The 26,079-nt window shown below is 47.0% G+C and overlaps 1 protein-coding gene across 3 annotated transcripts in view; it reads right to left on the bottom strand.

Moving 5' to 3' along the window:
* The window catches only part of ANXA5 (annexin A5), a 1,060,565-nt gene that overhangs the window by 415,841 nt on the left and 618,645 nt on the right, over positions 1-26,079 (bottom strand). For all 3 annotated transcript variants that reach the window (XM_078676848.1, XM_078676851.1, XM_078676850.1), the window contains exon 9: positions 6,222-6,315. In XM_078676848.1, the coding sequence (XP_078532974.1) occupies positions 6,222-6,315 (94 nt within the window). The remainder of the gene's footprint in view (positions 1-6,221; positions 6,316-26,079) is intronic.

The raw sequence follows: 26,079 nt of genomic DNA, 5'->3' as shown, positions 1-26,079 counted from the left end.
AGCTGGATGTTTTTCGATGGCGCCGGCTGCCCCTGTCACCCTTGGGACGTGCGGCTCTCTTCAAGATGATGTCGCTACCCAGATTCTTGTACGCCCTCCAGAATTCCTACGATCCTATTCCCTCTGGCTACTTTCGAGAAGTGGAGGGCCTTCAGAGACGGCTGATTTGGGATGGGCGTGCGCGCATTGCCCTCTCCAAACTCACTCTTCCATGGTACGATGGCGGCATTGCCCTCCCAGACATCAGACGTTATTATTGGGCCTCCCAGCTGAGCGCAATCAATCATGCAACTTATGCCCCCGGTTTCACGCCAGCCTTTGCAATGGATAAGTGTCTTTTGCCAGGTGGGAATTTCAACAGGGCGCTGTACTCTAAAGAACCCTATAAGACTCTGGCCGGACCCACTAAAATTGCTGTGAGTGTGGCGTGATGCGAATGCTGCTCTGGGATGGAGTGATAGATTGTCCCGTGCAACCCCGTTGTATGATTCGGATGGTTTGGGCAATTTGTGGAGGACGAAAGGCTTCGTTAAATGGGACATGATAGGTATAAGCAAGATTGATGATCTTTGGTCCAAAGGGAATGTTAGGCCTTTTTAGGCGCTTAAGATTGAATATGAGCTTGACGACAAGGAATTCTTTCGGTATGTTCAGGTAAGGCACGCCTTGTTGTCAGTCTTCCCCAAAGGGACAGAGATCCCAGAGTCCTTGCCTCTAGAGGACCGTATCCTTGTTGGTTACGTACCTGATACACAATTTCACTAATCTATAAAAAACTCATTAACAGAGTTGACTTGCTTGTGCGCCTTGGGGCCTTATGGACGGCTGACGGGTTGGAGCTGGACGATGAGGACTGGCAAATGGCCGTGTCCTCTCCCAAAGAGGTGGCCATCCCTGCCCGCCTTCGGTTCGTCCAGCTCAAGATCCTACATCGTGTGTATGTTACTGGTCCGCGTCTGGTACGGATGGGGTACTCGGTAGATGGTCTGTGTAAACGTAGGTGCGGCATGAGTGGTACCTTCCTTCATATACTGTGGGAGTGCCCTGAGGTGGCTAGGTTTTGGTCCCGAGTGCATACCACCATGGAAAGGGTTACCGGGGTTACACTCCTGCCTGAAGCCAGACGCTGTCTCCTCAATGTATGGGAACCGAATGATTATGATACTGCGCAGATCTGTTGGGCAACCCTCGGTAACATGATTGCGAAAAGGGACATTGCGCAATTATGGGGTTCCCAGAGACTGCCCACGGTATCGGCTTGGAAGGAAAATATGGACTGGTGCATGTTCAGAGAAAAGACGGTGTACTTGTCACGGGGCAGACCTAAGAAATGGAGCAGGATTTGGTCTCACTGGAATGCATATCGTGGGAATATATGTACCCCCCTCAGGACTTTACCCTTAACATTTCATTGTCTCCCTAGATGGTGTGAGAAGTTGGCCTGATATGCAGTGCTCACTATTCTAGTGATCACTATGTATCAGTCCAAACAACCCTTATTGATGATTGGTTGTAAGTCAACCTTATAGACCAGCTATCCTAGTAGCATGGATACGAGCAGTCTAAGGCTAAACTCTAGAGGGCGTGTTAAGCCAGCTGTTTTACCATCACATTACCCCTTGAACACCAAGTGAAAGGACACCACACAAGTTGTTATCAAAAATAAAGTATATTTATTTATAACAGGACTACCCTGGCTCTTTATGAGACAGGGAGCTAAGCACACAACAAAACTCTTAAAGAAATACTGAAAGTCGCACAATTTACACAAATGCCCGAGGGGCACGAAAAACCATATACACAAGAAGTGGAATGCGAATTACTAGCAGGTAAGTAACTATTCTCATAGACTTTAGAATCGCTAGGACTGGACTACTGAACCTTTAGATTGCAAGCAGGAGACCTAGGGACGTCGTGTGCAGAGTGGGAACTCTCACGCGTAAGGCGGGAAAAAGTCTATGGAGGCTAGTAAAGACAAAGTTACTGTTCTCGGGCGAACCCGACTAGGTGGGTCGAAAACGGGAGTGGATCCGAACACTTAGGGTGTTGGGACTATGCTGGAGCACCGGAGTACTCAGTTTACCTAGCCCAGGGGCTGCGGCTGCATAGGGTTGAAGTTGCGTCGGAAACCCTTGTTGAAGAACCAGGAGCCTGAAGAAAGAAGTTGCTGGCAGGCGGCCAGTGAAGAAGTTCGTGGAGATCCAAGCCTGGATCAGGGAAGAAGAAACCTGTAAGCAGAGGGGACCAAGTTCTGAATCACTAGCCAGTGATTTGAGTGGGCACCAGGATGGCACCGGACGAAGTCACCTCAGCCAGGTGAGTGGGCGCTGCTGGGCTCTGCAGTCTCTCGGACCAGGAGGCGTTGTCGGCGACCAGGATGGAGGTGCGAGCTGTCCCACGAAGGTACTTGCTGTCGACGTCGCTGGACCCAGGATTGGGCAACAAGTCTTGGCAAATGCAAGGCCCACACGGTGGACCTAAAATGGCGTCTTGAGTGGACCAGGAGGGTCCAGGGTGCTCCTCTTTTGGAGGGGAGCAAGGGCTAGCCTGGAGCAACCAGACCAGCAGTGTTTGTCGTTGTGGAGCGTCGTGAGGGGGCCACTAGCCAACGGGCAAGCGACCTGGACAACCCGGTGAGCAGCAAAGAGCAGAAGGGCCCCACGCAGATCTCGTGGATGCAGGGGGGCTGAACTTCGGTGCTGGAGCTGCTCAAGGTCGGGGCTTCTCTTACCCCAAAGCACTCGGTCGAGGGTCACTCGGGAGTCGTGCTGGGCAAGCGTTGTGCAGTCTTGAAGATGGCCGGTCCCTCGAGGTCTCGTCACACCCACGAATCTCAGCGTGACTGATGATGTAGGTAGAGGTCAGAGGTGCCAGGGAAGCCAGTTCTCGTCGAGCTGGGCAGTCTTGATCCGGAGGAGAGACTGGCAACAAACCGCGATGCTTGGTTGGTGCCTGCTGCTGCAGGGTGACTACTCCTTAGTCACAAGGGAGAAAATCTTGAGAAGAGTCTTGAGTTCTTCGTGTAGAAGGTCGGTTCAGGATTCAAAGATTGATCTCATTTGGAAGGGGGCCAGTTCCTACCTTTATTCTGCAAAAAGGGGCTGGCACGCGACTAAGTCCTGCCCTATGGGTGGGACTAGGAGTGGGGTGGTTACACCCCTCTCCTTGGCGGGCTTTTCCCCAGCTCAGGGTCTGGAGTTCCCCACTAACTGGTTCAAGCCGGCCTATGCATAGTGAGCACCGGGGTGCCACTTGCAGTCACCTTCCTCTAAAGCCCTGCCTACCTAGGATACACAAAATCCTGTCTGGGACGGTGCTGGCACCGCCCCTGACAGGAAACCCTTTGTCCTTGCCTCCTGCTCTGGGAGGACTCCCAGCAGCAGGAGGGCAGACTTGTGTCTCGGTGGCAGCATCCATTTTGTGGAGCTAAGGCTCTGTCTGACTTTAACCGGGGCTACAGGTTACATACATGTCGTGTCCCTCTAGGAGGGTGGAATGCTAACCCCGTCGCCAGAATTGGCGAGGGGTTAGTATTCCAATTCGTATGACACCTTACTCGACATGTTTTGATAAAGTGATACCAGAGTTGGCATATAACCGCGAGGATTATAATGCACTTAAGAGAATATGGTATGCGTTATCAGAGAAACGGCTAAGGGATAGATCCCGAAAGCCGCAGACAGGCTCAGCTCATGCCAGAGCACCATCTCACACGATTCCAAGCACTCTGCCTTCAGGATTGTCAAGGCCTGCCATAGGAGTGACTGATAGGAGATCTGTGTGCCCCTTTTAGGGTTAGATATAGGTATACTATATCTAAAGCAAAGGGTGATTACACCACCTTGCCCCAGCTGTCGTGCAGCCAGTTGTGTCAGATTTGGATGGCCAGCCAGGGGTGGCATAATACATGCTGCAGCCCCTGGTAGGCCCTGGGTACACCTATGACCTGGGTACCTAAGGTACACTGTACAGGGACTGATAAGGTGACCCAGTATCCAATTAGATATGTACCTAAGGTACATGGAATCCATTTTACAGAGAGAGCAGTAGGCCTGGGGTCCTGAATAGCAGGGTCCCAGGTCAACTAAGTCAGAAAACCAGCAAAACACCAGGCAAAAAGTTGGGGGCAACCATAGTCAGGGATCTACCTTCCTACAGATGGCATTCCTGGTTCTCGCACTTTAACTGAATATACTGAGCGGTTTCCTTGCTGCCTCCCTCTTACCCTGGAATTGATATTTGTAATACTATATGCATAAGTAATGGAATTAATCCCTGTTCCTCCGTGGTTCCCAAAAATGACTTTCTGCCTTGTGAAGTGTATTTTGCTGTTTTGTTCTATTTTATTTTCAATAAAAAAATAAAAAAAAATTAAAATAAAAAAAAGAATGCGAGAGGGTCACGTGCCCCCCCCCCCCCCTCCCCCGGCTACCTCCCAGGACAAATTCTAACAAAGGAGAGGGGTCAAAAGGCCTCCGTCTCCTGGAGCCATACAGGGCCCTGGGGACCGCCACCCCCAGCAGGTACAGTTCCTGCTATGTACGGGGTGCCCACCCCATATCATAGCGGTTTGCTATGGCTTGGCAGGAGCTTTACCACTACCGCCAAACCATAGCAAACTGTGCTCACTTTCAGCATGCTTGCTTAAAGCGGAGCACATTTCTTTTTATAGAGTGGGAGCTGCATGTTGGCAGCTCCCTCTCTGTAAAAGGAATGCAAGCTGTCATAGGAGGAGGGGCTGGCAGAGACCGGGGGGACCTTGAGGCTCCGTCCCCGAGGTCCCAAACAGAGTGGGTGCCCTTGGTGGGGCCAGGGCACCCAAAATGGAGGCCAAACCCTGGGGATGGGGGTCCCTGGAGCCCAAACTGGCCCAGAAATCATAGAAATTCACACAAAAAACTCCCCAAAAAACAGGGTCATAGTTGGGAAATAGAATTTAAAAAACTTTAAAGAATCATTGAAAAAACCAAAGCAGGGATGTTATAGGTCGGCTCAGATTTCAATCTTAAAAAAAAAACCTGTGAAATTCAGCAGTTCTAGTTATCTAAGTAAAGTTTAACTTAAGCCCCCCCTACAATGCACTGCTTATGACCGCAGACATTACATCACTCATGACACGGTCAGCGACATCACTCATGACATCTCAAATGACATTACTGATGGAATCACTGATTACATCCACAGAACCACTTACCCCCATACCCCTTATATGCCCATTGACACGCCAAGCTACTCACACAGCAACTCACTCATAATGCATTTCACTCTCCCACACAGCTACTCACACACCCACCCATACACAGTCACTCACATGATATAGATTAGAAGTATCACTCCGCAGTAGTGCACCTAGTATACTAATTTAACCTTTGCAATAGGATAGTATATGCTTCACACCAATAAGCACTTAAAACACTAACTTGATGATGTAATCAGTTATGTCGGTGACCATGTCATGAGTGACGTAATATTTGAGGTCATAAGCAGTGAATTGCGGGTGCGCAAGTTATAGCTAGTTCAGATAACTATTACTGCTGAAATTCACTGGTTGTGTGAGAGTGAAAATTAAGCCTAACTAACGTCCCTGTAACATTTGTTTTTCAGTGAATTTCTAAAGTTTTTCTGATTTTATTTCCCAACTATAACATTCCTGTAACCTTTGGTTTAAGTGTATATACACACATACACACATATATATATATATATATATATATATATATATATATATACACATACACACACGTTAAACACACAAGTGTGGTAGCTCTTCAGCAATGCCGACAACTAAACTCTAGTAATAATACCAATTAAGAAAAGCTAAAGATCTTGCAATAATTTTGCATGAGTGACAAAGGCAAATGGAGAAACCTGGAACCCCAGTACTTTGAGACATTAATGGACCTTATAAAGTGATTTTACTATGATAGTGGTGTGATGGTAAATTCCTGACCAGAGGATGTGAAACCGCTCTTATTTAAAAAAGAAAAAAAGAAATAAAACAAATCTATGCCTAATTAACACACATTTAGTTATACGGTCAGAGTTTGCATATATTACATTTCATATGCAACACATACGATGAAATACTTTGCAGTTTGTAAACACATATCACACAACACTGCAAACTAAAAAAATGTGCTAGAATTCAGAAAGTGAAGGCTTCATGCTTCCACCTAGTAAAACTAAATAGAGTTTGCATACCTGTTGCACACACTGCTTACCTTTTCTCAAGTGAACCACACCACGTGTTGCCAAAATACTGATGAATGTTTCCTCATCTGTGCCCCATTTATTTTCACCTGCATCGAACAATGCCTGTCAAATTTGAGAAAATAACAGAACATGATGGCTATCTTATAACGTTGTTTACATCACATGTACAAAAACTCAGAACAAATTGTTAATGTCTATAGGTGTTAGTTTGTATGCCATATTACTATTTTGTTTCTCAATTATCCGGTTTTTATTATTTTAATTAGTTATAAAATAAATTTGAATCCTAACCGATGCATACATGCATTACAGAACATAAAACAGGACTGTCAGACTTTTAAAGAGAACTGAATGCTACCTAAAATTGTGTATTGTATATTTTTAAACAAAGTATAATTTGGAATGATTTTGCTTAATGCAAATCATGCAAAGTCGTTCAAATGTAGTAAAATAAAATAGTAGCGCAACACTGTCCTCAGAATAGTGTTGGTTTTTATGTTCATTTGGTACTATTTAAGCTACGGTTGAACTGTTAAAGTTAAGAGCTGTAGTTGAATTTCTGTATGTTTTGAGGCACAGAGTAGTTGTTGCATGAATTTTAATGTATTGTTAGTTGCATATTGGTAGTGTAATCGCTGGTGGCTGCTTGTAAGATATAGCATGGCTGTTATTCTGTGTAGATCTTGTTTGTTTAATCGCAAATTTATTCATTTCCAGGATATAGCTATTGCAATAGAATACTTAAAATTTGAAGTGAGGTGTTTGATGACGTTTTCAATGTTGTTAAATTCAACACAAGTATAACTTTCGCCTTTTTCATAAAAATGCAACTTAAGGGCAGGCATGACATGGGAGTCTTGCAGAGGCATGTTAAAAAGGTTAAGATGGTTAGCGTAAGAGTGGATATGGCAAGTTGGGTAGAGTATGTAAAGTAGGGTGGAAAATAGTTTATAGAATAGGGAATATATGGTACAATATGATACACAGGACTGAAAACGGTATGTTGAGTAAGGTGAGTTGGGTAGAAAAAAGTTGGGGAGCATATGTGGAATGGACTAGAGTAACTTTTATGATTTTAATTAATTGAATAAAGTGGATTGACTGACTAGAGTGAGGGATTTCCAGATGGTCTGTGCTAGTTGTGACAGCTGGAGAGAATATGTCCCCCCCTTGTTTTTGTATGTAGTCAATTGTAGTAAATTGCTGTGTTGTCTGTACGGATCAGGACAGCTTTGTCTGCTAGATTAACTTGAAAGGATTTGAAAGCTAGAATAATTGCTAGCAGCTCTAGATCTGGAGCTTTTTTGCTGCAGGCTCCACATGCCTGAATTGTATGTGTTGGGAGATGAGCTCCCCAACCAGTTAGCGAAGCATCCGCTGTTAACACTATTTGTGGAACTGGTTTGATGAAGGGCTGCCCTTTTGAAAGGTTTTGTGTATTCCACCACTGCAGAGAGCTATGGGTGCAGCCAACCACCAACACTAGATCTGATAAGTGATCCTGAGCCTAGTTCCACTGACATGCTATGCACTCTTTAGCATAAAAAAAGATTAATGTGCAAGACGCCATCATTCCTAGCAATTGCATAACACTTGGGCTGATAATGAGTGATGGGGCTGCTGAAACTGAGAGATTAGAGTCTGCATGTTGCGGATTCTGACTGGGTCGGGACACACTAGAGCTTTGTGAGGGTCTATTGTGGCTCCTAAATAAACTTGTATGTTGGACGGCTGGAGATGAGACTTGGTAAGGTTTACAGTGAACCCAAGGTCATGAAGTAGTTGCACTGTTTTTCGAGTGTGGCCTAGGCAGCTTTGCTGTGAGCTGGCTTTTATGAGACAGTCGTCTAGGTAAGGGAAGACATGGTAGCGCTGTCTTCTTAGATTAGCCGCTACTACTGCCAAGCATTTTATGAAAACCCTGGGTGCTGTTACGCCGAACGGGAGGACCTTGAATTGATAATGTTGGCCGTCTACCACAAACCTGAATTTATTTGCAGCGAGCAGGGTGAATGAGAATGTGGAAATAGCTGTCATTTAAGTCCAGAACCAGAGTGGAGAGAAAGTCGCCTTGCTGAAGTAGTGGAAGTATTTGTAGTGTGACTATGTGAAAGTGGTCTGACTGAACGTATAGATTTAGTTCTCCGAGAGCCTATGTAGGCCTCAGAAAGCAGTCCTTTTTGGGAGTTAAGAAGTATATGGAGTACACTCCAGTCCCTTGGTATTGTAATGAGACTGGTTCTATAGCGTGCTTTTCCAACAGAGAGAGAACCTCTTGCCTTAGAAGGGTAAGATGCTCTTGTGACATTGCATGTGATCTTGGAGGAATGTCTGTAAGCTACAGGCAGTAACCATACTGGATAATTTGTAGTATCCACTTGTTTGAGGTGATTGAATTCCAGACAGGTAGGAACTGGGAGAGAAAGCCCCCGACAGGAGTGGAATGATTGGGAGGTGGGGTGGGGGGTAACGGAAGGAAGTCACTGTTTGTTTGATCGGGGAAAGTGTGGGTGGAGTTGCCTGTGCCTCTTCCCTAACCGTTGTTTCCTCTAAAACCTCCTCGGAAATAACCTCTTGATGAGGGGGATTTGTTATTGCCCTTGTAAGAGGAGGAGGGATTTTTGGTGGACACATTTTTGGAACCACCCCTGTAAAAGGAGCAGCGAAAGGAACCCCCATTTGTAGTTAACTGCAAAGCCCCCATGGACTTGGGGACATCCGTGTCTTTCTTCATTTTCTCCAGCGAGATATCAACCGCTGGGCCAAAGAGATGTTCCTTATCAAATGGTTGGTTGAGAATGGAGGTTTGCACCTTAGGCCTGAATCCCGAGATTCTCAACCAAGCATGTCTGCGCAGTAGCACGCTAGTGTTTAGAGCACTGTCCGCGGTGTCTGCTGCGTCAAGGGCACTCTTGATAGATGTATTGGTGAGGAGTTTACCTTCTTGTACAAGATTAGCCTTGTTTTCATCAGGTAAAAATTGCATGAGTTTTTCCAACTCATTGTAATGAGCCCTATCGTAGTGAGCCAGCAAAGCTTGAGCATTGGCAATGCGCCAATGATTGGCTGCTTGTATAGTCACTCTCTTGCCAGAGGCATCAATGAGCTTAGACTCCTTATCGGAAGGAGGAGCCTCACCTGTGGTCTGAGAGTTAGCTCTCTTGTGAGTGTTGTAAACCACAAGCGAGTCTAAGGGGAACTGACCTCTAATATAAGCAGGGTCAGTAGGGACAGGCTTATATTTTGTATCCACCCTAGGTGTAATCATTCTTGTCCTCACAGGATCTATAGCCCCTTAGATGCTTGTGACGGAACCATTCCGTCATCAGTCACGGCTGAGCTGTGCTGATGACGGAATGGTTCCGTCACGACCGCACCCTGTTCTGGAATGTCCAGCACAGGGGCGGAATCGGCGCCACACGGAAGCGGTTAAATTAGTCATCTGTGTTTTAGCATCCCTTTGAGAGGAGGAAAAGGTCTCAAAGAGGAAATCATCTTCTAGCGTTTATGAGCTCCACCCTATGATATTGAGCAGCCCTGTTAACGAGATCAATATATCCAATGTTATCAGGTGGGGAGGGTCTAGGCAGATACAGATCAGGGTCATTATCTGTATTGGGGTCAGTATGATAATCCTCCCAAGGGTCAGTGTCCTGTGGCCTATACTGATCCTCCCCATCCCCACCATCCTGTGGGTCTGGTGAAAGTGGTGATAAGTAAATAATGTAATAAGTAAATTGGGATCCGTGGGAGAAGGTGATGTAAGGGGGGAGAAGGGTTAGCACCCACACTTTTCCTTTTGAGAGGAATGTGGTAATCTTCTGGCTGTTCAATTTTAAGTTTCTTAGGAAGGGTGGTATGGATATGTCCTGTATCTGGATGTATAACTATTATTTTCTGCATCAGATCCGAAGGTGGAGCTTCGGGACCAGGCTCTTTAGACAAGTGCCTTTTTCCTTACTCAATGGTTTCGGCGCCAAGCCTTTCGGAGCGGAAGGTGGATTTTTAGGTAACGATGGAATTGTTACCAGGAGAGGTTTCGATTTCGGTGCCGAAAGTGTTAGTGCGGCACCGATATGAGGACGCCTCGAGCAATAGCCAGAAGGCTTGTCTTTTAGAGCTGGGCCCGAGGAAGGGGTGAAACTTTATCAGTGCAGACCTCGGCCTGAAGGCAGAGGAGAGACATGAGCCTTTTTCTTTGTCTGGTGGCGGGTGGGGGGGGAGGCACTATGGGGTATGTTACGGTATGCTGACCCAGAATAACCTGCTCCTTCTCTTCCATGTCGGAGTCGGCTTCGGACATGGAGAAACATTGTTCTTCCTCAGCTCGTTGAGTGAGATGTTCTGTGCAGGAAACTTCTCCGAAGATGTCCAGTGCGGGCCGCTCTGGTGTTGCATCTCCTGACGTTGAGCCAGAAGGTCACAAAGCGTCTTCGTCGATCGAAATGATCGGCACGCGTCAACAGTCTCTCGTCGTGTTCTGGGGACACACAAAAGTTGCACATTGTGCAAGTTGGTGTGTGGAAACTTGGCACGACACCCAGGCAGAACTTGAAAGGAGTCCGTTCCATCGACTGCTGGCGCTGTCGGCGCAGGTTGGCCCGGCGGCCCGCCATGAGCTTTCCGATCAAAGTTGTCTTGAGTTGAGATGATACGCGAAGTATAGGAAGCAGCGATCAGTATCAATACCGTCGAGGGTAGTGGATTGTGCGTCAAAGGGGTCTGAGAAACGGTGCCGAACCGGCGTGTAGCAATACACATCTAAACCCAATGGCAGAAAAAAACAATCTAACAATGGAGTTGATGCCCATGCGCACTATCACCGAAAGGAGGAGTCATTTACCTCGAGACTGGAAAAGACTTCTTCGATCAAAAACAAAATGCAAACATCTGGACCCAACACTAGATGGCGGGCTATGGTTATGCACAGCATGTGATCTACAGCTCACATGCCTTGAACAGTGGTATATTTGCTAACTGAGAAGACAGTTTGATACATGACACTATTCATCTGGAGATGGAACTCTTAAAGGCTGGGAAACATGTTATGATGAAACCATAGTTCACAAACAGTAGATCAGATTTCCTAATAGCTTTAGACTTGTCTAAGTAGAAGTTTAAGATCCTTTTCAAGTCGCACCCCTCGCCATCACCTCCACGGACTACATTCTACTCTGAGACCTTGACTTCCACCTCGACAACTACAACGACCCAGACTCCACCACTCTTCTTGATAACCTCGCCAACCTCAGACTGAAGCAGCTGGTCAACACGCCCACTTACAGAGCTGGACACACCCTAGACCCAATCTTCGCAGGAGGAACTAACATCAGATTCAGCCACACCGCCCAGCCCCACTGGACGGACCACAACTGCGTCTATTTTCACCTTCAACACCACCACCACCACACCCAAGCCCGCCCCGCACCCACCATAAAGAAACTGGAGCATGGTCACAGAGGAACACCTCAACAGCACCCTCCTCCAAGACCCTCCCAGCGCCACGAACTCTGAACCGATTGACATCAACTGCGGAGTACCCCAAGGATCATCGCTCAGCCAGACGCTCTTCAACATCTACATGGCCCCCCTCGCCACGATCGTCAGACAGCATGGGCTCAGCATAGTATTCTATGCCTCAGACATCCAGCTCATCCTCTCTCTCACGAAGAACCCCGAAGACACCAGACTCTGCTTCCATGAAGGACATTGCAGCCTGGATGAAAGACAGTTGCTTGAAGCTCAACTCAGAGAGAACCGAGGTCATCATCCTCTGCCCCTGCACCTCAGCCTGGGACAACACCTGGTGGCCCTCCACCCTCCGGAAGCCACCCACCCCTACAGACCACGCACGAAACCTTTGCATCATCCTAGACTCCTCCCTCTCCATGAACCACCAGATCAACGCTATCGCTTCCATCAGTTTCAAGTGCCTGTGCATCCTCCGCACGACCTTCAAATGGATTCCCCCCGATTGCAGGAGGACCATCACCCATGCGCTCATCACCAGCAGACTGGACTACGGCCTATAAGGCGGAATGAACAAAACTCTTCTACACAAACTCCAAACGCTGCAGCCAGACTCGTCCTTGGAACACCACACCACACCACACCACAAGCACATGACCCATCGACCCTGGTCATTAAAACCTTGACGTGAAGACGTGGCAAATTTTGTTTGCATCATCCACAAAGATCGATGGTTGGTTGACCCCATTGCTGAAAAATGTCTGCCACTACTTCATTGTGCAGAACCCAATTTTGTTTATCGTCGAAGTGACGACTTAGTGTCCACTTGAGTTTTGTTTCCCTAGCACATGAAAGGCTGTGATTGAGAGTTGCCTGGCTAAGAGCCAATGCCAGATCGCCTGAGCTTCCAGGGACAGAGGGCGAGAGCTGGCTCCTCCCTGCTTACTTAGATCGTACATAGTGGTCATGTTGTCCATCTGGACCAAAATGAACTTGGTCTGTATGGAAGGGTAGAAGGCTTTGAGAGCTAGTTGCACTGTCCGTAGCTCCAACATGTTTATGTGATATATGCGTTCCTTGCTCGACCACTGGCCCAGAGTCTGAAGAAGGCCAGGGAAGTGTCTGTGATCAAAGATGGAGTCTGAGGAGGATGGTGGAAGGGCATTCCTAGCAGGAGATTTTTTTGGGCGAGTACTCCATGGGATGGATTATCTCGCAGACTGGGAAAATAGAATCCGGTCATCCCATCGAGCCATTTTTGGATTCCATTTGTCTTCCAGATCCTGCTGCAGGGGCCTCATCCTCAGCCTGGCATTGGGGACTAGGAAACTGCAAGATGCCATCGATCCCAGGAGTGAAGCCACCTGCTGAACTGAGGGCTGATTAACTTGTAAAAGAAGATTGCTACAGTGAATGATAAAAGTCTCTCGTCCGTAGGAATCACTCTTCCCTGCGCTTTAGTCTAGTGTGGCACCTAGGTTATGTATCCTTTGGATGGGCTGATAGACTGATTTCTCCAGATTCACCTGAAGGGCCAACTGCTAGAATAGATTCAGACAGATTCAATAGTGGTCTCACAGTCTGAGGAGATTAACTCTTTAGGAGCCAATTGTTGAGATACGGATAAATAGACCTTGGCGACGTAGATCAGCGGACACTACGGCCATGCACTTGTGAACACTCGGAGGGCCGACTTTAAACCAAATGGCAGGACCTTATACTGATAGTGCTTGCAGCCTACCATGAAGCGCAGGAACCTCCGGTGTCGTTAAGCAATTGCAACATGGAAGTACGCATTTTGAAGGTCTATCGAGCACGTCCAGTCCCCTTGATGGAGATGAGGGTATATTTGATGGAGCGCTAGCATACAAAATATTTCCTTTCAGATGGCTTTGTTGAGGATGCGACGATCCAGTATAGGTCTGAATCCTGCTTTTTGACCTTTCTTTGTACCAGGATGTATATGGAGTAAACTCCCTTTCCTCGCTGAGAGGGAGGAACTTCTATGGCAGATTTCTGTAAAAGAGTGGACACCTCCTGTTGTAATAGCGACAGGTGGTGATCGCTGGATTTTACTGGAGGAATAGATTGCGTTGAAAAACAGAAACCGAGCATATCCATTTTGCAGTATACTCCGCACCCATTGATCGTTTGTAATGCCGCGCCACTCTTGAACGTGATAGTCTAGATTTCCTCCCACCAGAGTGGGTAACGGCGATAGAGGAAGGGAATGCTCATTGCTTGGTAATATTCTTGGTGGTAGGATAAGATTGTTGAGCTACACTTCTACCCCAGGAAAGGTCAACGCCCTTTGTAGTGCGTTTTGATCTAGAGATACTGCCTCCGAGACCACTAAGGGGTGGGTTCCTGACATCGGAAGAGATTTCTGCTTCGACATCGACCGATGCCCTGCCCACGGCGACTTGCTCTTCGACATCGGGGTGGATTACCCAAAGGAGACGGAAGCCTTGACGTTGTGCAGTGAAGGAGAGTCTTCTTGATGTCGAACCTCTATTGGATGCTGTCGTCACAGATCAAGGACTCAACGTTGACCGCTGCCCTGTTGACAGCAAAGGAGGACTATGCTTCGACCTCAAACACCTTCGGAATGTCAGATGACTTAGGCCTGGACATTGACCGCCACCTAGTTGACGTTAACGTAGGACTACGCTTCGACGTCGAACACCGTAACAACGGCGATAACCGAGCGATATCTCTACATTGGGCGATGAAGTAGCACCAACGGAGATGGACTTCTCAACGCTTACCGTCGCCGGGTTGACGGCAGCCAAGGACTCAACTATGGCGTATGCCAAGACGTACCTCGGTTTCGAGGTTTGACAATTATCGATGCTTCGATGTTCTCGATGGTGATGTCGGCGGTGGAGGGGCTGTCTAAGGCAATTTCTCCGTTGCTGGAGGCATGTTCGACATCGAGCCCGACGCCGAAGAACAGACCGAGACTTTAATTCTGGAAGTCAATCTGGGGCTCTTCTTGTGTCTCGCAGGAGATCTGCCTCTGGAGGTAGTCGATTTTTTCTTTTCAGAGAGGCCATAAACACTGATTCTTTCCCTTTACTGGAGTGTGTCTTGACAAATTCTGACAGTGTCGGCAAGTCTCAGGGGAATGAGACTGGGGACACAGAGGATACACGCAGAATGAGAATCTGTCTTGGCCTTTTTGCCACAGGAAGGGCAAGGACCAAACAGACTACTTCCTTTTGACTGAAAAAAAGTTAAACTGCAAGAAAAAAGGGAATTCCCTACTGCAACAGGTGTTAGATGTCAAAATAAAAGGAGTTATAGCCAAAAAAGCTAATTTTGAGAGAAAAGTAAAAAAGAAACTGGAGCTGAGTAACCAAGTTGCTGACTGCAGGAGCGGAAAGAATAACTGACCTAACTGTCACCCCCGAGGCATGATGGGAAGCTGTGAGTCATTGCTGCCTTAAAGGCACGGTGCCAGTTTTTTGTGTTGGCAATTGCTTTAATTTCTACGCTATTGGATTTTCAATGCAGCCTATTGGCTAACAATGCCTTCGGTTTTGCAGATTGAGTTTCTTATACTCATTAAAGAAAGTTTTCTACATTCTATGGTTGCAAAAGCAGTGATCAGTGCATTGATAGGCGGTTTCTTAAAGGAGGCTGCATTGAGATCTGAAAAAATAATATATGTATATATAGAGCTGTATATGTTTTCCTATATCATTTTTTTTTTAATAGATTATGGGTTCCCGCGCATGGGCGGGAATATTCAGTGTTTATGACTATTCTTGAGGATTCCCTGGAAGAGAACCAGGGTTCCCCCAGGGTCATGGATGCTCTCTCAAAACACCCTCAGCTGCAATTGGGCGGCCGGATGCAGAGTGCTGAGGCCCAATGTTATCCAATGGGGGTTTAGGCGCCCTCTGGTTGGTGGATGTTCAGTAGCAGGCCACAAGGCTGTGTGAGCAAAGCTCCTGGACTTCGGCTCAGGGCAAAGGGGGGGATCTGATTTAGAAGACAAGTTGCGCCCGCAGCGGCACAGGGGCGGCCGGGTGCAGAGAGCAGATTTAGCCTTGGGTGTCTCTTCCAATCTGAATCAACAGATGGACAGGTAAGTCTGAGGGCTAGGGATATAGGTGCACCACAGGTTCTCTTCTCCAGGGCGCAGGGGTGTCATTTGTAAGTCTGGATGAACTGTGTGGAGTGGAGGTTTACGCACTCCGTTACACAGAGCTCGTGGAGTTCCGAAAAACTCTGCGTAGCGGAGTTTTTTTCCCCCTCACTCGCGATCGCCAACGGCAAGTCAGCGAGGGAGGAAAATCAAACTCCCGGCAAGATTTTCTCATTCACAATCGTCATCAAGTTGGCGAGCGCAAGCATGGAAAAACAACCTCACGGCGTGATTTCTCAACGCAGGCACTCAGATTTCTCATTGTAAGTTGGTCGCGTATGCTCGCAACTTGCATTGAGAAACCATCAGTTCGCGTTGAGAAAGCTGCTGCTCGAGTAATAATCTACTCTAGTAGCAGAAAGGAAGCAGCGCCAGCTTGCGCTGTGCATGGTGCCGTTCGCGATGGTGGCAGTGTGGACAAGCACCTGGCACTGAAAATCACAGCAAACTGCATTTATCTAACCCATTCTGCCGCTTGCGGCGCTCCGTGTAGCATAGTTTCTTTTGCACTTCCCAGACTAACTCTGCCCAGGCTGATTCTTGAGGTTGGATTTCACCTTACCGGGCCACTTGTGGTGGAGGGGGTCTCCGTGCAGAGACTGCAGGCGACATACGGGAGTCCTGGAGGGGTCAACCCACGGTGGACTCTGGAGCACTGGGGGACATCGCTCGGATCAGTGGGCCACTCTGACTAGGGCCAAAGGCCTCAGGTGCAATGGTGGTTCCACGCTTCTGGTTTCCTAGTCATCAGCAGGCTCAGAGTCTTTCTTGGCTGTTTCTATTGAACAGAGCTGCTGTTTGTAGGAAGCTGGGTTTCTGTTGCAGTAACCTTTTGCAGTAACCTTTTGCCAGACCACCCATGCAATTTGGCTTGATGGGCCCTAGGTACCTGCCAATCAGGTTCCCAGGGCCTGTGTTCTTTCCCAAAACGGTACCTTGTACCCCCAAGTGACACCTCTCTGGCCACATGTCAGTCTCTTAAAAGATACCATGGGTACCAAGGGTACTATAGCCAGGGAATGCCTCTAAGGGTAGCAGCGCTTAGTGTGCCACCCTTAGAGTTCCTGTACCTTTATAAAAACACTGCCATTACAGGCTGCATGTTTTGGTACATAAAGTGAAGAGTCGACATGGCACACATCCTTGTGTGCCATGCTTTCAACCTACTGCCCTGGCATAGGTCAGCCACCACTTTAGCAGGGTGCACTACATCAGTTGTGAGGGTACAGGTGCAAGGGCCCTGTACCCCTGCTGTGTCTAGGCCTTAGACATTGTAAGTGCAGTAATGCCATTAAGAGTACATGGTGCTGAGCGTTTGTCAATACAAACTCCACAGTGTAGTGTAGTTCCTATATTCCCAATAGGCTCTGCGCATTGGAATAATATTAACAGCAGTGTAGACGTAGGACTGAGGTCGACTAGGTCTCTACTGATTATATTAGACTTCATTAGTTTTGCCAGCTAGCTCAGAGGTCACTAGAAACTCTCGATTGTTCAGGAAAGAGTTAACTCTCCGGATTTAGACAAGGGATTAGCTTCTGACAACCGCATAAACATGACAACTTTGCTCCCTCAGAATAAAGAGTGTATCTCTAGAGTCGTGTGAAAACAATAGACAGCTATTTTACTCAATCGTGCGTACTTAGTTTCACCAGAGTGCAGAGAAATAGAGAGACGGGCGTTTTCAATAAAAGGTGTTATTTATTGAGCAGTCTTCTTTCTCATGCAAGAGAAATGAATTGCCACAATTGCAATACTTCCAATCAGTCAAAAAGGGATGAAAGGGGAAGAAAGGCTATATAGGGCAGCCCCCCACTCAACAAATTTGAAACAAGAAGCCCTATTCAGCCTGCATGCTATAGATCTCAGACTAAGTAACTCAAGGGGCCATACCTCATATTGGCTCACCAAGCGGCCAGATCAAGCCAGTGCTGCGTTACAGGTCCGGACATGCCTTAAGACATACAAACAGAAATGTGCACAGGGTACAACACGTAAAGAAAATATGTGTGAGAGCAAGGAAAGTACCTCACGGACGTGACACCCGAGGGGGTTCCCGGTCTGTAAATGGCCGGTCTACCCACTTCTCATCATCGGTTACTTTCCTTGCCGGGAGGATGAAAAAAAGTGCAAGAAGCATGTGCACAAAACAGAATAGGGAGACAAAGAGGGAGTGTACAAATACACTACCTAGTAGGACAGGGAAAAGTGTTCAAGAAAAGATTGACAAGTACCTACACCCAACACCAACAAACGTAAAATATAAAATAGTGAAGTTTGGCTGGCTGAATCGATTTTATTCTGGTGCTGCCAAACTTCACTCCTTAAAAAATGGTTAAATTGATACCATTCAATGTTATGACTGGGCCGACATGTTTCATTGCCTTGTCATTGGCAATTTCGTCAGGGCAAATGGTTGGGTCTCTATTCTTAATCCTCCATTTTTCATATGGGAACCTGTGCACACACATACATTTAAAACAGAACACAGCAGTGGTAAGGTGGTGAGTCAATAGAGGTCTGTACACATATCACACTCAAGCCAATGGCAGCAGCTCGCTGCAATTACCTTATGCTCGCAAATGCTGGATATACCGTCGAGCATCAGAAGGACGGCCTGTCAAAAGATCACGAATCCGTCTTGGAGACTCCTCAATGTGAGTCACCTATATAAAAACATATAACAATCTAGTTTCATGCATCATGATGTCCACAGTGCTATTCGATATTACAGGATACTCGTGGGGCAAAAAGGTTCCTAAAGCGTGCCATCAAGTTAACCAGCGGTAACGACTGTCACAATTAGATTCACACCAAGGTAACAGATGACAATATGTTACTGGCGTCATCAGATCGGTAAAGTAAAAATGTGCAACCTGGTAGGGGGATAAGTCGTCTGAAAGTTTAACTACTCATTTAACCCATAGCCACGCAGGGATTCCGCTTACCTGCCAGGTTAGTGAAGTTATCAAGAGGAAAGAAACGCTCACCGCTCTAGGTAAATGCCCGAGCGGGGGTGCCTACCAGTACCGGTGTTAAGTCTTAGCAAATGGGCCGGGACAGAGTGCAACCGCGCCCGGCTTCCACATACCGCTGCCGAGTCCCTCCGGCGCTTCCGACGTCTCACAATCCAAGCCTGGATTGGGACGCGGAAGTACCCCGGCTGGGGTTCCGCCCATCACGTAACGTGGCGGCCATCTTTAGAAAGAAATGAAGTCAGACTCTGTAATCACCTAACTTTATTCATATAGCGCAAATAGCAATGAACATGGGACCTTATATTCAGAGTATTGCTAAAAGCCCTGGGTTATTCAAGCCAATCGGGTGTGCCAGCGATGGAAAGGACAAGCGCCGAAAAACCTGGCATCAAACCATCCAGAGCAAGGAGTGATATGGGAACAGTCTGTGGGGTCTGAACTCGTGTCATGGACTGAGGCAGGGGGATTTACGATGATCCAAAATTACTAATACTGTCAGACAACCCAATTTCAATACGGGTTTCTTGGAGATAAATGCCCGAAACAGTATATCATGATCAAGCAAAGCCTTGGATCACATAATGAAGGAATGCTTATTAAAGGGGGCCACATATATGTTGTTGGCAAGATAGCCCCGGTGTCTAACGTCTGCTCACTTTGTTCCATTCAATTGAATCGTTAAGACCCTCTTTGTCTGCCTTCTCTAAATAGATCCATCGTGCTTCCTTCCTCGCAAGTATTGCATCTAGGTTGTGTGTGTTGCCCACCACCTTCTCCAATACTGTCCATTGTAAATCACTCTGCCCATGATTTTTTTCAGTGAAGTGCTGAACCAAACGTGTGGTGAGTTTCCTGGCTCGAATGGTGCTGAGATGCTCCTGAATACGCACTTTCACTTTACGTGTGGTGAGACCTATATACTGTAACCCACAACTGCAAGTTATTCTATAAATAACATGTGTAGTGTTGCAGTTACTGAATTTGGTCAGGTACCATGTCTTGCCATTGTGTAGTGTGATCTCTTTAGTAGCGGTGGTCAGTGGGCACACAGAGCACACACCGCAAGGGTAGTGACCCGCCGGAATGGTCTTAATTTCTGGACTGATAGTCGTATTCCTCGTATGCACCAACTTGTCACGCAGGTTGGCTGCCCTTTTGAATGCGAAACGAGGAACTGGCATCTTGTCGTTAGGAGTGTCCAATATGGTCCAATGTCTACGGATAATCTGTCTTATTTTTGTGGACAGTGGGTCAAAAGTGGTCACAACAGGTAAGCACGGATTATTGATTTTTACATTCCGTTCGAGCAGGGCATCACGTGGGGTATTCAGAGCCCTCTTGCGTGCATGTTTGATGACTCTATTTGGGTACTGCCTCTGCTTTAGTCTGTCGACCAGACCAGCCGACTGATCACCGCTTTTCAAGCAGTGTCATCATTAAATTAAAGCATATATATATCAGCTGAATGAATTGCGAAAATTACACATGAAATGGCTCTGAATACAGAAAAGAAGGTTGAGACCATTTGTTAGAAGGTGGTTCTGACACTAGGACCGCCCAGATTTTTCGCTTTTTGAGCACCTAATTATGGAGCTTTTACTGTGGGGGAGACTCATAATCTGGGACTCATCCACAGTGAACTCATAATGTAAGAGACTGCATGGAGATTTTACTGGTGTCTGCCTGGCTCGACTAGGACGCTGCGCAGCAGCTGGAGTATGGGACACCGTGCTGGTTACATGCAGACACGGGTGTACATGCGTGTGCACACGTGTAGGAGCTGCGCAGGGGAGATTCCTAGCGTGCGCAGTCCAGGAGCAGCTACAGAGTGAATTGTGTGGCAGGACTTATGCAGAATTGGGTGGTGACATGGAATAGGCTTTATACCCTGGGAAGGAACATGCCAGGGAAAGTCAGTGCGTTTTACTGTGTTTTCACTTCATTATTCCCCAATGGGGATGTGGGGCCCATGGCTAAAATGACTTCCACAAAGCCTACAGATTCCAGACATGCACTAAAGTCCATTGTAGAGTAGGTGAAAATAAGTATTCTGCAGAGTCCAAATTCATATTTGTACTGCTTTTGGGTCATACAGAACTGTCATATTTCTCTGAGCCAGCCATGACCAGACCGAGGCTGAGGGCTAACCTCAGCTGGATGGATTGATAACCTTTCTTCCACAAGCTAAGGCCTCCTCTCCACAAAGAAGAAGATGGGTGGGGCTACAGGCTCATCCATTAGCAGCTGTCACTGGGTGCCAGGCACCAGTTTGCACCCAGGAGAGAAGGCAGTGAAGGGGGAAGGAGTTGGGTTTCAGAGGCCATGTGGCCAGAGACACTGGAGGACTCCATTTTGAACAAACCCAGAGGCTGGACAAGGAGGGGGCAGGGGCAGGGAAGTGATGCGTCGCTGTTTGATAGGACCCACAGAGACTTTCTGCCAGCCCCCTACTCAACTTTTAAAAAGTACTTGCACAGGAAGAGAAGCTCTCTCTGGGATGTGGTCTGCTGAGGTGGAAGGTGCTGGAGCCTGGCAATGGGCAGTTGGAAGGAGAGACCCCCTGACTGTCACCCAGGCCCCTAACAGTGCCAGAAGAGCCCAGGACCGGTGCGCAGAAGCAGGGGTCTCTGCGCAGGGAGAAGAGAGGCGCAGGAGGAGAGCCAGGCGAAAGGCTGGCGAAGGGAGCCAGTGCAGACCGCTCCCTGCAGAGTGCACCCTCTTGGAGACCCGGAGAGTGAAGGAGAGTGCTCCCAGTGGCTGGGGGCGCCGCCAGGAGCAAGAAGATGCGAAAATGGGGCAGATCGGACCTCCAGGGGCTGAGATATGGCCCCCAGAAGGTGAGCGACCTTGGACCTGTGGCCCCCTAGCGGTGAAGCGCGTGAGGCTCTGCCGCTGGTCCAGGAAAGGCCCCCGGGGTGGGTCAGGTCCCGGGGACTGCCCTCCAACGTGGAGAGCCTGCGGGGGTCCCGGGTGGGACCTGGGCCCAGAACAAGGAAGGAGGAGCCAGGGGCCCGAGTGGGACCGGGCCCCCGACCAAAGCGCGGAGCGGCCGGGTGTGGGCTCCCTGCGCCGCATACCCTTACCTGGGGGTCCAGGTGGGACCGGGCCCCCCACCGAGGCCCCAGAAAGCAGCAGGAGCTTGAAGCGCCGCATGATGACTTGCAAGGCCTGAGGAATGGATTGTTTTGGGCGTTTTGGTGGCCCCCAGAGGATAGGAGTCACCCTTGAGTGTGAAAAGGTGCTGGGGGAGCTGCTGGAGCAGTGCAGTCTCTCCCCCAGCACAAAGCTAAGCCCCACCCTAAGTTTCTTGAGGATTTAAAAAGAATAACCCCTCAACTCTCAGCGAAGATTGCATCATCTCCTAGGCTGGAACTTTTGTTCTACAGCTGGGGGTTCATTGAGAAGTGCATCAAAGATTGAAGGGCTGAGTTGGAGATGTCTCGAGAAGGGCATCCCCTGGAGGTGAAATGGCGTAATTGCACTGAAATGCATTTATTAATGGTTATTTCTTTTAGAGGGACTGATGTTCAATGTGAAGTACTGGTGTAAGGTGATGTCACAAGCAAAGTGGATTTAAGTGGCTAGACACTCCTGCTAGGGTGTCTGACGGTATTTACAACTTAATCCTGTGATCATCTGTGATGCCTTTAGGGGCTGTAATTTCAATGCATTTTTAATGATATCCAAATGTGCCGAGTACTGTCATTCTAAAGTGTGCGCAAACATGTAGTCTTGCTGCTGCGCTTAGGTGAAGACCCCAGACTGTTAGCCCTTAAGATGTAGAGGTGTATACTTTAGGGTCAGTAGGAGATGCTTGGTCAGGGTCATGTGTCACCAAGGCAGGTGTATCCCTGTTTAATGCTTGTTGAAGTAATGGGAGGGGGACGCCATTGGGATGGTGCCAGTGCGCAGGGCCCTCGCTCCAGGATAGGTTCAACTAATTGCATTGGGGACAAGATGATGTGCATACATGGGAGTGGTGGTACTAGACCCCACCCCCCCTGCTGGAGGGGTGGAGATGTTATGCAATGTCACAAAGTAATTCCAACAGCTTATGTATATTTGTAAATTGGTGTATAGTATTGAGTGATGTGTGTGTTTAATAAATGTACTCTTACTTTTATAAAGCAAAGTACAGACTGGACAATCAATTATTGAGTGTTATTTTTGCGCACCTGCAAATGGCGATTACTAGTCCACACCACCTCCCTTGAGTAAGCCTCAGACTGCTCTGCAACACTACCCTCTGAGAGTCAGGCGCTGCCCTAGGGTGTTTGGTTCCCAGTGAAGGACAAATGTGTCATGTTATTTGTGCAGGCCTCACAGATGCTGCCTCGTTTTCCAACACCATTCCATCACATATTTATACAAATGCTGTACATGTGCTAGAGGCTGAGGTAAAATATTGTCTCTAGTATCCTAAAAATAGAAGCTCTGTTCTCTAAGAATAGTTCTACTTTAAGCAGAGTACATGTGCCAAAAAAAGGTCAATATTTTGGAAGTGAAAGAAAAATAATTTCGCTTTCAGGGGAAAAATAGTTCAAAATGTTTTCAGTGGCTGTGTTCATCAAAACTGAAGGCTGAATTCAGAGTTCAGGGAACGCTGTGTGCTCATTGTTTTTAAAAGTTATTCTCGTTGCCTGGAGAGATCACCACATCAGACAGGCTTGCAAAAAATTGGTCTACAACATCAGGTGAAAGTTCGACCAAGTTCGAAAATGCCGAAACAGTGCATATGTGAGAATGTTTGCTATCATCGATGTCCGGATCAGCAATGCTCACAGAAGGTTGTACCTGTGTGGTGCTGCTTTCATCTCGTACTCCATTGCCACATACTCGTAGTGGTGAAGTCTCAACGAATGCTGTCATCAGAATAGGTAACCGCTGGGGACAACACGATGCATGAGTCGTTACCGGACCTAGCAAGGTATCTATATCCATTGGTACTGCTGATGGTAGTGTAAGACAGACGTCCAACACACATTCTTCTCCACATAGCATACATCGAAGCACAGGTAAGATGCAATCTTGCCAGATTGGTCTGAATGAAAGAAACCAGGTTGTATTCAGATCTCTTAGCCGGGCTAATCCGAGGACTTTAGTGATGCGGTCCCGGTAGTGTATAGCTAGGATCGTTTCTCCCATCGTTTCTGGAGTCTTGTCTGCGGCTTCGCTTGCCATATCGAAGCAGAAGGATCAAAAATAAAATGCCGGCTACGAGTCCCAAAAGTAAAGGTAGGCCGCCAAAGACAGAATGGACAAAATTCGGAAAGAAGCCCAGAACTGTTTCAAAGGGTGCTAACAGTCCCGAAAAAACTGTCTTAAATACATGTGCGATGCCACTGGTATCCGACATGTTTAAGATTTGACTTAACATTTCTACGAAATGGACGGGGCAATTTGTTGATAATAGGGAATGTATCTCTGCCGCTGTCCTAGCAACTTGCAGATCATGCGTCTCTTTGGACGAGGTCAAAGGCACAGTTGTGTGTAAAAGAATAGACTTCATTCTGCTTAAAGTATCAATTCGAATAGAAGAGATATTCAAAAATGGCCACAACGCAGCCTCCCTGTCTGTATTGCTGTGTGGATACAATACTTGCATACAGCAAATGACCCTGGAACTAACGGTGACGAGATAAGGCTTTCCTGGCACCATTCCACAACAGCTGTGGTCACTTATTAGAACATAACTGCCCTTGGAAAGCTGTCTGAAAAATGGCTCTGTTTTGCAGGAGTGCCATGCAGGTGACATGAAAGGTTATTTGAAGACCCTTTGCAGGCTCCATGCAAGTTAATACCTTGACACAGAAGTGTACCACTGAGTGATTTTTTTACAATTTGTTCCACTAAGGAATACCTCCTTTTTCCCTTCACTAACATTTGTGTGTGTGTAATGTAAATCCCAGGTTGATTTGATGTATCCTTTACCCAACCTTTCATACACGCCTGCTGGTATATACTCTTGGCAATATTTAAACTGGAAAGTTATCGGGATTGTGATTGTTCCGTGTATTATCCATTCAATGACCGGTCTTTCTGACATTGTCAATGGTAATCTCTCAAGTTTTTCAATGCTCAGAATCGTATAGTCTGCTCCTTTTTGTGCCAAACTGATTCGTTTATCAGTAAGGTTAAAGATCGAGAATAATGACGTTGTGTTGATTAAACGCCATGGCACGTAGCCTGAACGCAGATTTTGCAACGTCCAGCCAAGCTGTACAATAGAACGCAATTGGGACTGACCATGTTGTAACATTAGTACGTCTTGCTCTATTATATCAATAGCAGATGATACAATGCTGTCCAGTGAATATATTCTGGAGGACAGAGTCATTAACCCATTGGCCACTACAGAAAGTGATTTTTCCAAATTAATACGATCAATTTCTCGTATTTTTTTCTGCTGTTTCAATTTGTGTTACTTTCCAAGCCTCGTTGTAAGCAGTGTATATACCGGCGTATATGAAACGTTTTTGACGCTGTTTGCGTGGTCCCAGTATGAAATCACGCAAGTCAGCACCGTCATTAAGTAAAGTCAAGTGTTGCTTAATTTCAGCCAGTGTGGATTTCTGTAGCCACTCAAGGCATAGTTTCCCTACACTGTATGTTGTAACTATCCCTGGATGTTGTCTCTGGGAGTATCTTGGGTCTGGCCTGTTCTGTTTTAACCCCTGTGTTTTGTTCAGGAATCTATCTTGACAGTTATTTGTGTCTGTGGGCCAGATCGACCATTTATTCCAATCAGGATTTTTTCTGTTTTGGTGTAAAATATGGGATACGTCCATCTCCACTTCTGTAGTGCTATTACTATCAGGTATGGGCTTTGGAATAGACGGTTTATTTAAGTCTTTCATCTTGGCTAAACCAAGACAGGATGTTTGCTGAATGGGGTCATTCAGGAATATTATCCGTTCTGGGATCATGTAGGCTCTAAATAATGCTTCTAGACCTTCTACCTGCCAGTCTTTTGAACCCCAGATGGTTTTTGTTTCAATGTTGTTTTTCCAAAATTCAAAACCAAATGTAGACATTTTGTCATAACATTTTTCAGAATAAATCAATTTAGTATTTGTCAACATTGTTTTCATTCCCGTCTTATTTAACATTTAAAAAAAAAACTTTTCTGGATCACTGTTAAACCCTGAGAAGTATTGGAGTTTCTCATAAAATGTTTTCAATCTGCCTTTTGGCGGAGTTGGACAATGTTCCCATTGGTTATAACTAAAAACATTTCCAGGTTGAGCAGATTTATGCAAATAGTGG

Source organism: Lissotriton helveticus, chromosome 2_1 (assembly GCF_964261635.1).
Source record: "Lissotriton helveticus chromosome 2_1, aLisHel1.1, whole genome shotgun sequence".
Classification (NCBI taxonomy): domain Eukaryota; kingdom Metazoa; phylum Chordata; class Amphibia; order Caudata; family Salamandridae; genus Lissotriton; species Lissotriton helveticus.
This window is presented reverse-complemented; position numbering and strand designations above follow the sequence as displayed.